This window comes from Paroedura picta, chromosome 3 (assembly GCF_049243985.1).
Source record: "Paroedura picta isolate Pp20150507F chromosome 3, Ppicta_v3.0, whole genome shotgun sequence".
NCBI classification, from domain to species: Eukaryota; Metazoa; Chordata; class Lepidosauria; order Squamata; family Gekkonidae; genus Paroedura; species Paroedura picta.
In genome coordinates this window covers 80,094,572-80,110,564 of record NC_135371.1, presented here as the reverse complement: position 1 = coordinate 80,110,564, position 15,993 = coordinate 80,094,572, and the positions used below count along the sequence as shown (strand labels likewise).

Genomic DNA, 15,993 nt, shown 5'->3' with positions numbered 1-15,993 from the left:
CCTATTACCCTAGGCAATCAGGGCCTAACAGTCCAAAGCAACTATGTCCATTCTGCATCCCAAGCTGCCTCCTTTCTGACTCCAGCATGTGTCTTCTCTCACAAGGGCTGAATTAAGTGTGCCAGTCGGGTTGCCAGCCTCCAACTGGGGACTGAAATCTTCCAGAATGACAACTGATTTCCAGGTAGTGTTATGAGATGCTGCGGTGCTGTTGGCATTTACACAAACCTAGAAGAGTGTCCAACATGCTGATGTCATCTGGAAGTGACATCGGTTGAGGACAAGACAGAGTCCTGGTATTCCAACCATCAGACCTGCACCCACTCCCAATGGAAGATAACTTGGCCTCTGGCTGAACGAGGTGGGAGAGGATTGGTTAATTAGAAGAATATCTGGCCGCTTGCTGCCTTTACTGTAAATTAGGGTTTTTACAGGGTTTCTATTGTATTTTAATGTTTTATTCCTATGAATCGCTGTGAGTCCATTGGATGAGCGGTGGTATACGAATTGAAAAATAAAATAAAAATAAAATAAGAATAAAACAGGGGTTCTACCAGCTTCGGTGATGCGGGGTCTGGTATCTCTATTTCCAGGCAACAGAGATCAGTCCCTTTGGTGGTAAAGGCAGCTTTAGATGGTGAACTCTATGGGGCTTTCCGCATTCATCCAAAATAGCACAATGGTTACTAATTGAAATCACTACAGTTTTGCCGTTATGCACAACATCGTTGACAATCTGCAACACTCCTGAAACCGATCCGCAAAAAGTGCTTCGTTGTAGCGCTTTCAGGGAAATCCCAAGGGCCATTCCGCACCGGGATCCATGTAGCAAATTGTTTGCTGAATGAAAAATCGCCATTTTAAATAGTGGAATTCAGCGTAACGCATACCTGCCTTTGTAGTGGAATCCAGTTGCGTTTCTATCGTTTCCCACATGGTTCCGGTCTCTGCAAAAATCGCTAGCCAGGAAGCGCTATTGCTAAGCTGTGTCCCACCCCTGGCCATCAAGCAGCCAATGGGCGGCCATTATCATGCTCCCAAACAGCCCCTTTCCCTTTGAGGAAGGGTTTAAAAAAAAACATACCCGTTGCAACGAATATGCATTGATTCGTTGCAACGGAGAGACCCATCGAGCTAGCAGGTGATGTTTGAGCTGCCGTTTCATTGTTGCCACGCTCCCCCCGAGTGAAACCCCCCCCTCACGGGCGCGATTTTCGGCCGAAAACAGTGTGAAAAATAAAGTGAAAATAAACCAGCAAACGGGCCTCTGCGATGCTTGTGCTTGGTGACTTAAAACAGAGGGGCTGCAGCCAGGGAAGCCTCACTGGGTAAATGAAGGCTCGCTGGTGCGTTGATCTCCGCTCACTCGGAGAAAAAAAAATGGCGATCGCTTTGCCGGAAGATCAGAGGAGAGAGCCAGGGGGAGGGACTTTGCAGAAACCGCAACAATAGTAATGCACAGAACTTTCCCGCTAGTGTTGCAGATTGGTTGCAGGAGTGTAGCGCTTTCCGGAGGGTGAATCCACTTTTGGGGATTTCCCTGAAAGCGTTACAACGAAGCGCTTTTTGCAGATCGGTTTCAGGAGTGTTGCAGATTGTCAACGACGTTGTGCATAATGGCAAAACTGTAGCGATTTCAATTAGTAACCATTGTGCTATTTTGGACGAATGCGGAACGGCCCCAAAAAGTGGATTCACCCTCCGGAAAGCGCTACACTCCTGCAACCAATCTGCGACACTAGCGGGAAAGTTCTGTGCGTTACCATTGTTGCGGTTTCTGCAAAGTCCCTCCCCCTGGCTCTCTCCTCTGATCTTCCGGCGAAGCGATCGCCCTTTTTTTTTCTCCGAGCGAGCGGAGATCAACGCACTGGCAAGCCTTCGTTTACCCAGTGAGGCTTCCCCGGCTGCAGTCCCTCTGTTTAAAGTCACCAAGCACAAGCCCGTTTGCTGGTTTATTTTCACTTTATTTTCACTTTATTTTCACACTGGTTTTGGCCGAAAATCGCGCCCGTGAGGCATGACACATATAGGATATTGAAATGGATGGAACATTGAATAAATGTGTTTGTACTTGCATTATGGAAGTAAAGAGGCGTACTTTCCTTCCTTATAAATATATACCCATTGTCATTAGGTACTTTAACTTGATACTCAGCTTGATTTTAATAGGTATTCCTGCTGGTAGTAATTGTTTTTTCATTATGCCATCCAGTTGCTGCAAACTTTAAAATGGAATTTCCTTCAGGATGCACATATGTCTTATTTATCCTTTGTTCATAAATGAAAATACTTGCCAATTCATGTTTCATTTGATATCACAAATGCCCATACCATCACAAAAGTCTACACCAATATTTAGGGTTACATGTCACCTCTTCATGTTAAGTCTAATGTGCACTGGGATGCATGGGCATATGCAAGGAGGCCTTGCCCATAAGATCCATTCATATTTTTTTTGTGGCACATGGGCCCTGTGAGTAGGGCATATTCCCATATGAATAAAGGTCATGAATAATTCCTGGTCCACACTAGACATATTTGGTGGTGAGACATATAAACCTCAGGCTTGCTTCCCGTCCCACCATGAGTAAGAAATATATACCACACACACAGGCATTATGATTCTGGGTTCTTTCCTCTGTTCCTTTCAACCCATAACCCTCACCTGATGCTGTATAGAACATTGCCATTTTTAGAGATACGCAGGAGTTTGTTGTCAGTTGTGATCTCATGAAAGTGGGCCCCTTTCTCATTAGCAAAAAACAAATCTGGTTTCCAGATGGAATCCAACATGGATGGGTCCAGATCGAGGGCATCATCTGGATATTCATTGTATGCCAGCCGGGGATCATTCCACTGCTGCCGCAAGAAAATGTTCACTCTGTAATCCTGTAACAAAGAAACAAGAAGCAGAGTTATTAAGTGCCCACATAAAAAAATGCTGTTAAGTGGTCAGAATCTGTGATACTGTGAGTAGAAAGAAGTCTAATGAGAAGCAGCTGAAAAAAAGGAAGCTCTGCTGTCTCCATCATCAGGATCATGCTCTTAATCTGTCAGTTTCCCTACTGGTGCACTGTCCTCATCTGTATTCTTCCAGGAACTAGAGAAATATCTTGCTCAAAAAATGTTCGAAGCATTTGAATATGCAGATTATAAGAATAAAATAGTTTTATTTATGAAGAGAAATAACTATGTAGAGAGAGGCCTAACTGTCTAGTTAACTGTTGTCTGCAGTCATCCTGTTGTTCAGGAGGCAAGCAGGAAGTCTCCTGTTGGGCTAACCAGGAGGAGATAATTTGAAAATCATCAGGGAGTTCCTATCCTTTCCATGCTAAATATACATCTCCTCCAATGTCCTTGCAGGACACCCTTTATATTCTGCTCAATCAATTATGTACACTGCAGATCTTGCATATGCCAATGAAAGAAAGACACATTTGATGTAAGCATGTTAGTGGGTTTAAAAAAAAAATCTGCCGAATCACTTTTGTGAAGTTACACATGCAGCCCAGTAATAACATTACTCCAGCTAGAGACCACAACCTTGAGTATCAGATTGGGACAGGAGAATGTATATATACAGGCTGAGTTTTTGGCACTGCCATACTCTTCCTTAGGTAAAATGTTTAACTGAAAGCCTTCCTGCCTTTTTGTCAGTGGAGGAACACCTGCCATTAATTTCACAAAATTTGCATTTTGCAAATAAAACTATATAAACTCCTGATTACATTGTGTAATCAGCAAACTGCATATTGGACAATAATATTAGTGCCCTAAATCTCTTTTTCATTTTAATCCTTGAGATTAAAGATAGGAATTTACAAGAATATGATCAGAGCTTATGAATTTCTCAATGGCAGACATACAACTGTCCATCAAATGATGCAAGTCCATCAACCCATTATGTCAAGAAACTGTCCCAGAAGTTACTGCAGTGTCCCAGGGCCTCTGGAGCAGCCTCCCAGTTTATGGGAGGAGTCGCTGGAAGTCCTTTTGCTCTCCTTTTAGTTGCGAGCATCAACAGGGGCTGAAAACTCATGAGAGAGTTTCATCATCTTCTAGCATGGCCACTGCGTGTACCGCTGCAGGACGGGGTTGACCAGCTTGGAGGTTACAAAAGCCCTTCTTCTCCAGGACCCTCAAAAGCTAGTAGTCAGCTCTCAGGGTGCTCTAATTACTCAGAAGAATTGATGTTTTCATGCTACATAGAACACTTCCCATGACTAGTAAATGAAGAATACTTTATCCAGGGGTGGCCCAAGTGTGGCTCTCCAGACATTCACGGACTACAATTCCCATGTACCTAATTGGCAGAGGCTCATGGGAATTACAGTCCATGGACATTTGGAGACCTGCAGTTTGGACATCCCTGCTTTGTGTGAAAAATACCTTTGTGTGAGGTAGTGTTTTAGACTTGATCTTTGTACAAGGGCTGGAGAGACCTAGGTTCCTTCTTTCGTGAAGCTCATTGGATGAACTTGGACCAGGCATTCTTTCTCTTTCTCTGTTTAACCAACCTTACAAGGTGGCTGTGAAGAGAAACTTAGAGGGGGATTATGAAAAGGGTGGGACATAAATGTAGTATTCTAGATTTCCTGCTTTATATATACTTCTTCCGACTGTTTTTGAGGGTTCCATTAGATCAGCTTCAGGGAGCACTTTCAAAGCTTGTTTTTCAGTCTTCTTCAAACTGCAGTTAAATGTCCAAAAGTAGCCAATAATTCTAAGCACTGTTGACTTGCATTAAGGGGAGGAACCCACATCTTCTGTCTGGGGTTATGCATTAGTTACCAGTGAGCACACATGCAATGGGTTCTTCACGTACCTTGACTTGACTATCAGTTTCTGACTCACTGCTTCAGGTCATCCCAAGTAAGGGAAGCACTGAATTAAATAATAAATCCTAATCCTAACAATTAATTTGATCAAGGGCAGCGAAACAGATTCATGGCCTGCCACTTCTCAAGCATACTGAAAATGCAAATGAAGGAAGGGACTCTGGGCTTTTATCACCTCTTTTGTTTACCAGAGACTGCCTTCCTTTTTTCTCATGCAGAGCCACAGGGAAGGCGACAGATGGCAAAGGGAAGCCACTGGTCAAACAAAGAAAACCAAGGCTATTGTCCAGGAAAATGGTAAAAAAATCAAAGGTCTGGCGTGGCCTGGCCTGGAGATACCCAGAGGAGCTGTAAGACATGAGGTTACAAGGGAAATGTCATTCTCAATGGTGCTGGTGAGACAGATTTCAATTAAATTACGAGGCTGGCCCATAACATCTGTAACACTGACTGGTTTTGCAACTGGATAGGAGACCACTATGAACTACAGAGCTCTCTAATATCCCCATGATTCATTCTTTCCCAAACATACATATTATCCTGCTCTTTGTCTGCACGGGAGCTGTTAAAAATGGTAAGACTGTCAGGAATAGAGAAATCCATAAATGTGTTGGCTTAGACAAGTAACTAAGAATTTATAAATGCTTAAGAAGTTACTTATTATATTGGTATTCTCCTTCAAAGGGCTCAGACCATCCATCAGGTTAAAACATTGATAATCTGCATTTCTGCAGGACATTTGAAGCATAACTTACCTAAGGAACAAATCTGATGAGACAGGGAAAGCCATGCTCAGATCCATATCTTCCACAGATTTTTTAAAAGGTCATTGCAACCTGGAGGGACTGTTTTGATCCAAAAAAGCAATCAAAGGTGGGATGGGAGGGGACACCATTTCTGCATATGCTATTTTTTCAATCAAAATCACAGAAAATGCTTCTACTGGCCTCATATGGAAAAACAATCAAGAATAAACCCCTTCCAAGCACCACTTGTCCAACTCAATCCACCATTACTCCAAAGTTGCTTTGACCTTTAACTAAAAATTGAGAACTGATCAAGGATCTTTTTGCATCTTCTCTGATTTGGCTAGGACCCAATTTGTCTGTGGCATACCTAAGTGAGAATTATAGCCCACACATCATCTATGATACATTTAACTTGTCTAACTTGCCTTTTAACTTGCCTTTTAACTTGTCTTAAAAGTGACCCTCTTAAATTTCGATGGTTCCAGGCTATTGAACAAAAATTAGTCTCCATTGGCATCGATCTGAACTCCCTACTACCTCTGGAAGAAAAATGTATCTTCCGGATTATTAAACAGAGAATACTAGACCATGAGCAGCAGGAACTCATATCTACCCAGCCTCGAGTCTGCTCACCAGCATTCTTTGGCATCACTATGCAGAGAAATATTATGCCTACATATTTGCATCTCCTTGATGTCCCACCCCTGAGAAGAGCTTTTCTCCTGGCACGAATGAATGCTTTCCCCTCAGAGGTCTTAGAGGGAAGATTCCACCGTATCCCATACCATGCGAGACTCTGTCCGTGTGGTTCTAGCTGCCCTGACTCTCTCGCACATTTTGTTAGATTGCCCCTTATATGAGCAGTGTCGGGATGACAGCTTTGTTGCTTTGCTGGGAAACAAGCCTTCTGTAAGTAAATCTATGACCTTGCAATTTCTGCTCTCTGACAAAGACCCAGAGGTAACCATTTTAGTTGTCAGAGTTTTAACTAAGATGCTTTTATAATATGCTGCCTACCTTGTATTTTATATTTTATAGTTTATTTAATCATTTTAAGATCTGTTTGGTTATGTAACCCCATGGCCTATTTTATTATTTTGTTGAAATTTTAAACCTATTTTTATATGTCTTATACATATTTTATGCCAATAAAAGGTTACTGACTGACAGACTGGTACTGACTGATACATAACTGATTCCAGGTGGAGCTAATGGATACACCACTAGACCTGCAGCACTGACTCACCACCTCTAAGAATTTTCTTTTTAAAACATGCTCTTAAATTTGTATTAAGACATCTTCAAGTGAAAGAATTAAGGTTAGTCTTTAGAATAGGGATTATTTTGTTTAAAAATACATTGTTGGAAGCTGGGTTTCACCCCAAAACTTTTCAGTCCCACTTTCCCAACAGCGAGGACAAGCTGAGGGTCTCACAGCTCAATGCAACTGGGCTCTCTGCCACCACCCTTGGTGGGGGCAATGGGACATCAGGCAGCAGGGAGGGGGCCAGTTCATGGGTGGGCTTTTCTCTGTGGGGATTCTGCCCCCATCCCCCCATCAACAAGCCTTGCCCTCCTATTTGCCCTGGCTGCAGGGTTTTCCAGCAAATGAGTAGCAACCTTGGTACTAATAGCTATAGTTTGTTTCCTTGTTGATATTTATATTCTAACGGGTAATGCCGTAAGGGGTAGTTTAAATTTCCAGGCAGCCTTACCTACTGATTTATTTATTTCCTGTAGCATGCTACCAGTTTTGCACAGAACACAAATATGCCTTAGCATACATTTTGAAAATTACTAGTTTTATGGAACTGTTGTTCACTGAATATGGGAGATATGATTCCAAAATATAAAGGTAAAGGTAAAGGTATCCCCTGTGCAAGCACCGGGTCATGTCTGACCCTTGGGGTGACGCCCTCCAGCGTTTTCATGGCAGACTCAATACGGGGTGGTTTGCCAGTGCCTTCCCCAGTCATGACCGTTTACCCCCCAGCAGCAAGCTGGGTACTCATTTTACCGACCTCGGAAGGATGGAAGGCTGAGTCAACCTTGAGCCGGCTGCTGGGATTGAACTCCCAGCCTCATAGGCAAAGCTTTCAGACAGCTGCCTTAACACTCTGCGCCACAAGAGGCTCTTTCCAAAATATACCCCACCCCAAAAACCTGTGTGGCTCAATAAATCCTGTAAGTTTCCAAAGAATTAATTTCAACTGCAGTAATATAGTGACAGAAAACAGGTCTGTTACTCAAGAGACTGCGAGCTCTGCCTGAATTTATTTTGATCATGTGCAATTATCATACAACTGGGGGAGTTCAACAAAACTATTTTATACCTAGAATACTATTCTTTTGATTATGATTATTAAAGTTATTGAAGACACTATACTTTTCTTCTTGCTTGGCTTCATGTTGACCTCCAGTTGAAATATAAAACTATCAATTACTGCAGTTGAAACCAATTCTTTGGGAAATTACAGGATTTATTGAGATATATTTTTTTTGTCTTGTTTGCACATATTGTCCTGTGTGTATTTCTACCTTGCTCTCTTGATTTCCAAAATATAAAAGATACATATTTGGAGTGGATGATTTGCAATCTGTCAACTTTGGTTTCCCATGTGTAAATGGAACAGTTGAGAGCTGTTCCATTACATTTTTCTAGCACTCAAATGGGTAAATGGAATAGTTGAGAGCTTACCATATGGGGATCTTTTAAGGATAAGAAACTGAACTGTAAAATAGTTTTCATGCTTAAAAGGCTGTGGAAATTATGTTTGAGAGGCATACAGGACACTCCTTCAATGCAGTATTTTGTATTCTCCATGCATACCCAAGAGCTACCTCTTTACCGTACCCGCAGACCCATCTGAAAAGGAAAAGACTTTCCCTATCCATCATACTGGGGAAATGGTAACGTGTAAGTCATGAGCCTCTTGTGGTGCAGGGTGGTAAGGCAGCAGAAATACTGTCTGAAGCTGTCTGCCCATGAGGCTGGGAATTCAGTCCCAGCAGCCGGTTCAAGGTTGACTCAGCCTTCCATCCTTCCGAGGTTGGTAAAATGAGTACCCAGCTTGCTGGGGGGTAAACGGTCATGACTGGGGAAGGCACTGGCAAACCACCCCGTATTGAGTCTGCTATGAAAACACTAGAGGGCATCACCCCAAGGGTCAGACATGACTCAGTGCTTGCAGAGGGGATACCTTTACATTTACCTTTTAAGCCATTAGTCACTGACATTGACAGTTTTATTTCTCCTATGTTTTTGTGAACTACAACTGAATTTGAGGGGACTGATTGGCTGTTTTAGCAAAGAATTCTCATAGGGCTGTATTTGGATGTTGTGACACAGTTTACTAATTTAACAGGATTAGCTTTTGCTTTATATTTCCACTTATGATGGAAGTTCATAGTCTGAGGGAGAGTGTTTGCACTCGAAAGCTCACACCTTGAATGAATCTTTTTTGGTCTTAAAGGTGCCACTGGACTCGGATTTTGTTGTGCTACTTCAGACCAACACGGCTACCCACTTGAATCAGTGCAGAACAATGAAGGACTGCTGTGGTAGGGTCTGAAAACTGCTGCATGGACGAGGTGCTCTGGACCTTGGCTAGTTTCCCAATAAAATACCTCTTGACAACAGATATTGTGGAAATGCAGCACAGATGCAGAGCGGCCAGCAGCAGAAGAGAGGCATCCCAGACACTGCCTGGGTTCTTCATGTTCCAGGCACAGGAATGGGATTCCCCTAAAGGCTGGTAATCTATGTCGCTTTACAGTTATTTTTCTCCAAGTGTTTCAATAATTATGGTTTATGATTAATATAGCTGATATTTTATTCTTTGGAGGGTGTTTTTAACTGAATTTTGCACAGTACCTAAACCCTCCCCCCACCCCCCAGCAAAAGCTTCTTTTTAAGCTGTCTTGAGACATCTTTGATGGGGGGGGCAGAATATGAGAGAAAACAATGTCCCATCTTTTTTCAAAAGCTAAGGGCCATAGAAATGAATTCCATTAAAGTCCTTGGGATGAAAAATCATAAAACTTAATATGAAAATATCTTAACAGTAATGTAGGTTTGTCTGTTTTTTAAAAAAACACCGCAAGCCTTTCCCATTCCATCTCTTCCATAGTGCTAATGTTGCCACAGAACTTTTTCATGTTAGTCCCTCACCTCTGTTTGAACTTCAAAGCATGTCTGTAAGATCCACGAATAAAAATTTATTATCTACTCTTTGTGAGGAGGGCTGAGCTCCAGGAAGTCACCTTCACATATTCTGGTTAATTACCCATTTCTTTCTCCCCAAGGCAAGATACCTTCAGAAAACTAGAATAACTGAGGACAGCTAATAACGGAATGGCTTTAAACACGACTAACCAGTCAGAAAAGCCTGAAGTTCCAGGAAGAGGGGGAAGGGAATGCAAGGGAAGAAAATGGAAGGATCTGAAGAAGAAGAGAGGCTTGCAGACATCAATCAAGATCAAATCAAATGCATTGATTTCCCTCCCTTTCCAACTGTGAAAATCAGCGATGGCTGCTGTCAGTGAAAATCAATGAAATTGGCCTAACCGGCAGAAAGTAAAAGATCCTTTTGTTTATTCTGGTGCAAAACAGCTGAATGTTGGCAGGTCAACCCTGCTCCCATGCCTATTTCATGTAAGACATGGCATACATTTGTGTAGGGAAGAAATTCTGGTGGGAGCTGCTCAACCCTGTATGATGGCATGCTGCAAGAGAGGTTGGGGGAAAGCATGGTGTTAATTGCCTTGGTAAACAGTGCACTCTTTGAATAACCAGAGGCTTGAATACATTACTGAAGAATAGGGGATTGCAGGAGGTAAGTTCCACTTCTCCTGCAGGAAGAAAGATGGATTTTAGGAAGGCTGTTCCAAAGTGATGCCATTTTCAAACATGAGCCTTACAATAATCTGAACTTCAGTCATTCTGATGTATAGGAGAGTGAAATAATATTTTTTTTCTTAATTATTGTTCTGTAAAGAGAAGTTTAGTGTACCAGATTAGTTTGTAAAAGAAGAAAACTTATTCCTGTCCTTGACTGTATTTTGAAATGTTACCAAGGCTGAGCCTTCGGGGAGGGCGGTATATAAATCTAAATAAATAAATCAATAAAATATGCTCTATTCTCAAGGCCAGAGACAGTTGTTTATATCATGCCATTGTTTATGTTACCAGAGGATTGAGAAAGAAGGGGAAATTGCCTTTTGCAACCTTTTCCCGGTGACTTAGCATAATGGCAATGGGTGGTCCTCTGGGATATGCAAGGGGGTGGAGACCCCAGGTTATCGATTTGACCTGAAAAGCATCATCTCTCCCTGCCTTCAATGGAATATTATAAAATCTCAGCTAATCCTTTGTTCGACACACAGGCTTTTTTGGGACAAACCCACTGTGTCATTTTGTTCTTCTGCACTTGAATAAAATTATTAAAAGGTTTTCCAGTTTAGTGGCCACTCTGTTTGGGTGCTACACACTAGGCAAACGATTCCAAATTGTCCAGACCAGGCCCTGGGCTATCAATTCTATAATGTAAATGTACAATATATAGCTGGACTATACATCTGTTGCCCCCCCTCCCCAGGCACCTTTTCCTATATGAACAATGTGTGAGAGAGGCTCAGGTGTGCTTTGTCAAGCCATCTGTGTAAGTGTTGCATATCATGGAAGGCCTCTGATCCCTGTTGCAGCCCAACCATTATGCAGAATGAGAGGGTGGCTTTAGGTGGCACATTTCAGGGGGTCACTTAAATACCATCAAGTCAATTAATGTGATATATATTTTTACATCGGGATCATCTTTAAAAAGGGGGTTCACTTCTCTAAATGCAGCCCTGGGATGCTTTTTTGGAGAGGAAGAATTGTGTAGGTTACCCTTCCCAATTGAGGGTAAAAGTGACTCAAGAGTGTCATTTTTCAGGGGGGGAAAGACCAGGGGTGAAATGGCTAAACAGTTCCTCCTCCAAAGAGCTCCCAGATGCAATCCTTGGACAAAGAAGAATGAAACAGAATGAACAATTCCATCTGTGTTTACAAACGTGTGATTCTTTACTAGACTAGCTCACATCCTTTCAAAATGTGGATTCCTGTCAACCTGGAGGCAGGAGTAGACAAATATGAGTACCCAAATTTGTATTTTCTAAGATAACAGGAATTCAGGGGCAAGAGTATTCACTGCCACCTAAACAGCTCATAGCTCCTGGCTTGAATGGCTTTAAAAGCTATTTCACAAAACTCACAAATTCATGGAATATATAGATTTATAGTTATTAACCATGAAGGCTAAAGAGAACCTGAGGCAGTGTGTTAATTAATACCTGTTGCTGGGGCAGAGGGAAGACTATCATCTCCATTCCTGCTTTGCGAGTTCTCTAGGAAAGTTTGGATAGTCACAATTGGAATGAAAATGCTATTCTAGATAGGTCCTCAGAGTAAGTATGACTGTTCTTATGTACAATGGATGATGGGCAGGCAGGAGCTGCTATGCTGCACCTGCTGACTATATTCCCTTCACAACCCCTTTCTGGCTCCTTCTTCCCTCATCTGCCCCTATTTGTGATTGTAAAGGTGGGTGGGAGAAAATGACCTGAGTATATTGCAAGGGAAAACTAGCTTGCTGAGTCTCTGTGTAAGACATAGTTGCCAGGTTCCACTTGGCCACTGGAGGGGTGACAGAGGGTGGGTGGGGGTGGAAGTTGCAGATTGGGAAACTTCTGGAGATGTGGGGAGGTCAGGCCTGGGGAGGACAGGGACCTCAGCAGGGTACAATGCCAGAGAACCTGATCTCTGTCATCTGGAGATGAATTGTAATTCCAGGGGATCCCCAGATCTCACCTGGAGGCTGTCAACCCTACCGTAAATGCCTCTTAATGGAGTCACAACGGAAACACTGGGTTGGAATCCTGTTTACTTTGTTGTAACCTCTAGTTGTGCTCTCAGTATACACATCTCCAGGGCAAAACAATGCTCTTTGTTCTGTCAATTCTGATATTCTTCTGCTAATAATTTCATCTGGAGGATCATGGCCAGCAAGCGCATACTTGCCTCCTAATCATGGCCAGCAAGCCCATACATGCCCGCTATCTAACCGAACGGTTTGTGTCCAAATGTCTCCTGAATTATTTCTAGTTAGACATTTGCAGCCTGTGGTTTCTTCTTTGCTTTACGTTCATTTTCACAATTGCTATGGCTGTAGTATAGTTGGCTATAAGGTTATTTTTGGCTGAAACCTATAAAGTTAGGTGTGCTATGTATTATGTTTCCTTAAATAGGCACAGACATATATAGATCGTATAGATACAAAAGGCACTACATAATGACAATTCTAAATGTCAGCTTTTGATCTTTAGTTTAAGCCTGAATTTAAAACTTTTGCTTCTAACTCTAGAATGGATATAAGAAAGTTTGAAAAGGGGTATCTGATATGATGTCCTTGTACAGCTAGAACAATAGTTATTTATAAAATTACAGACCCACTTGAGGCAGTTCACAACAGAAAAGCAAATAAAACTGTAAAAACAATAAAACAAATAATAAAAAACTTAAATAAAACAATCACTGCTAATAAAAGCCATGCAATTTAAACAAATAAAGTCAGTTCAGGGTATAAGCTCATGCTTAGGGCACCAAGGGAAGAACAGCACCACAGAGGGTTTTGGGGGGGGCTTATATTGTTTCTACTATTTAGTGTGAAATAAAAAAATACTTTAAACAAGTTTATATTTAGTAGAGAACCAAGATCATTTGTCAGATTTGTCCCCTTGATCACAGTGGGATTTCTGAAGAAATGTGAAAATCACATATATGTATTTATACATGATAATCACTTATGATTCCTCTATATATTTGTGAAACACCCCTGTGGGAGGAGCATGTCTGGGGTGTCCGCGCTTGAATACGGGCCAATACGGGTGTGGCCAGTGCTGCACTCTGATTTGGCTAGCCCCTACGCTCGCCTTCCTCACAGGAGCCTATTATGGGGAGAGGAAGGGAAGGCAATTGGAAACTGCTTAGAGATACCTGAGGCCTGCTGGGTGACTGTGGGCCATTCCCAGTTTTCTCAGAGCTCTCAGCCCCAGCTCCCCTCACAGGCTGTCTGTTATGGGGAGAGGAAGGGAAGGCATTTGGAAACTGCTTAGAGACATCTAAGGCTTGCTGGGTGGCTGTGAACCATTCCCAATTCTCTCAGACCTCTCACAGCCCCACATGCCTCACAGGTTGTCGATTGTGGGGAGATGAAAGGAAAAGGTGTTTGTAAACTGTTTTGTAACTCTTTTTGGCAGTAAACAGCAGGGTACAAAATCCAGCTCTTCTTCTTCTAAGGGGCAACAGTGAAAGAAGCATGTGGGCACATAAAAGTTTATCACCAGTAAAAAAATAGAGACAGAAGAAGCAGGGCAGAAACCTGTGTACTATGACTACCCCATTTGATTTAGGGCAGGGGGACCTTTTGGTGTCTGTAGCCTAATTCACACAAGAAGGGAAATGAGATTGAAAGCAGAATGGGGAAGAATTGGCTGCAATGTAAGAAGAGTCTCCAGTCTGATTTTCCCTTCACATATCTGAAGACATGGCTCTTGAAAGCTCATCTGTAACCACTATGCCACAATTCCCAAAGGTCAGTCCTCTCCCACACTCAACTAACATTCCAAACCACAGGTTCTTGACATCCATCTCTCCACACCCACACCCTCATTTGCTACCACACCACTACAACCCCCCCCCCCCCCCCACAAGACACACATTCAACCTCATGTCTTTACAGACTGGACAACCTCTCCCCTTTCTTTTCCCAAATCCAAGCTCCCTATCTCTTAATCACTCTCTTCCTTTTCACCTCCCTCTCTCTTTGCTGTTTCTCTTTCTCTTTGCTAGCGCCCACTGTAGCAGCCACAATGGGCTTTAATTCTAGTAATTATTTATATTTGGATTTTTAAACCACCTCTCATGACGGGCTGTCTTGTAGCGGTTTACACTATAAAATCAATAACAATGACAGTATAAAGGCCCATAAAACCCCCTTAAACCAGTGTTCCCCAACCCCCGGTCCGGGGACCGGTGCCGGTCCATAGATCAGTCAGTACCGGTCTGTGGCTCCTCCTTGTCCTCCTTCCCGGCTGCTGCCTCAGGGGCTGCCCTGCCACTCTACTGCTGGCTCACCTTTGGTGCTCTCCGGAGGCCACCATGGGTGGGGCTCCCTCTCGGCGTGGCACTGCGCAGCTATTGCTGGCAGTGCCTTCCAGCGGGCAGCGGGAAGTCAGGGGCACAGTGGGAAAGCAAGTGGAGCAGGGGCAGCAACGTCCCTCAGCAAAAGACTACAACCCCGCCGGGCCTCAGTAAAATTGTCAAGCATTGACTGGTCCCGGGTGATAAAAAGGTCGGGGACTACTGCCTTAAACAATACAAATAGAAATACCATATTTGCCAGCATATAAGACAACTGGGCGTATAAGACGACCCCCCAATATTTCCACTCAAAATATAGAGTTTGTTACATTACATTACAGTACTGTGGGCCACTATGGGCAGCTATGTCTATCCCAACTGAAGTGCAACCGGCGTATAGGACAACCCCCCCACTTGGAGGCATGTTTTTCAGGGGGGGAAAGTAGTCTTATACGCCAGCAAATACTGTAGATGGTGTCATCAGAATTCTTTAACCTCTTAAAAACCAGTAACTGTTTCAGCCTAGGGCCTGAGTAGATGACCTTAGTAATCCAGGGGGCTGAATCGTTAAAATAGGGTGGGATCCACATTGAATACTCCGGTCTCTGCCCTGGCCTTAACCAAATGCCTCTCACAATGAGCTCCCAGAAGAACTAAGGGCCCTGATGGAGCTTGCTAGGATCCACAGGGCCTGTAAGACAGAGTTCTTCTACCAGTAGCCCTAACGGTGTTTTTCCATCTTCGTCAAGCATGACTACTAGCTCCCTACCTGCCTCCAGAAAACTTGGCCACTGTGATCCATGCAATGGTTACTTCCAGATTAGATTTCTTTAACTCAATCTACATGGGCCTACCATTGTCTTTGACCCAGAAATTGCAGCTGGTGCAAAACTGCAGCTGCAAGTTTCCTCACCAAGACACCTTGGAGGACCCATATTCAGCCGGTGCTGCAGCAGCTGCATTGGTTACCAGTCTGCTTCCATATCAAGTGCAAGGTTTTGGTTTTGACCTTTAAGGCTATATGTGGCCTGGGTCCCACTTATCTGAGGGACGCCTTATCTGCTTTTGCCCCCCACAGATCTCTCCACTCTGTGGGCATGAACTTTCTGGTAGTCCCGGGATCTCGGGACATTCATCTGGCCTTGAAGAGGGCCAGGGCTTTTTCAGCCTTGGTCCCAACCTGGTGGAATAAGTTCCCAGAAGAGCCAAGGGGCCTGATGGAACTCAA

General features: G+C 43.2%; 1 protein-coding gene and 1 long non-coding RNA gene across 3 annotated transcripts in view; one reads left to right on the top strand and one right to left on the bottom strand.

Annotated features, from left to right (window-relative positions):
- GLRA1 (glycine receptor alpha 1) overlaps window positions 1-15,993 on the bottom strand; it is a 164,423-nt gene that overhangs the window by 43,493 nt on the left and 104,937 nt on the right. For both annotated transcript variants that reach the window (XM_077326506.1, XM_077326507.1), the window contains exon 4: window positions 2,666-2,889. In XM_077326506.1, the coding sequence (XP_077182621.1) occupies window positions 2,666-2,889 (224 nt within the window). The remainder of the gene's footprint in view (window positions 1-2,665; window positions 2,890-15,993) is intronic.
- On the top strand, window positions 6,057-10,994 carry LOC143832297 (uncharacterized). The gene is made up of 3 exons (XR_013229191.1): window positions 6,057-6,906; window positions 9,061-9,342; window positions 9,893-10,994. It is a non-coding gene; the product is annotated as an uncharacterized LOC143832297 (long non-coding RNA).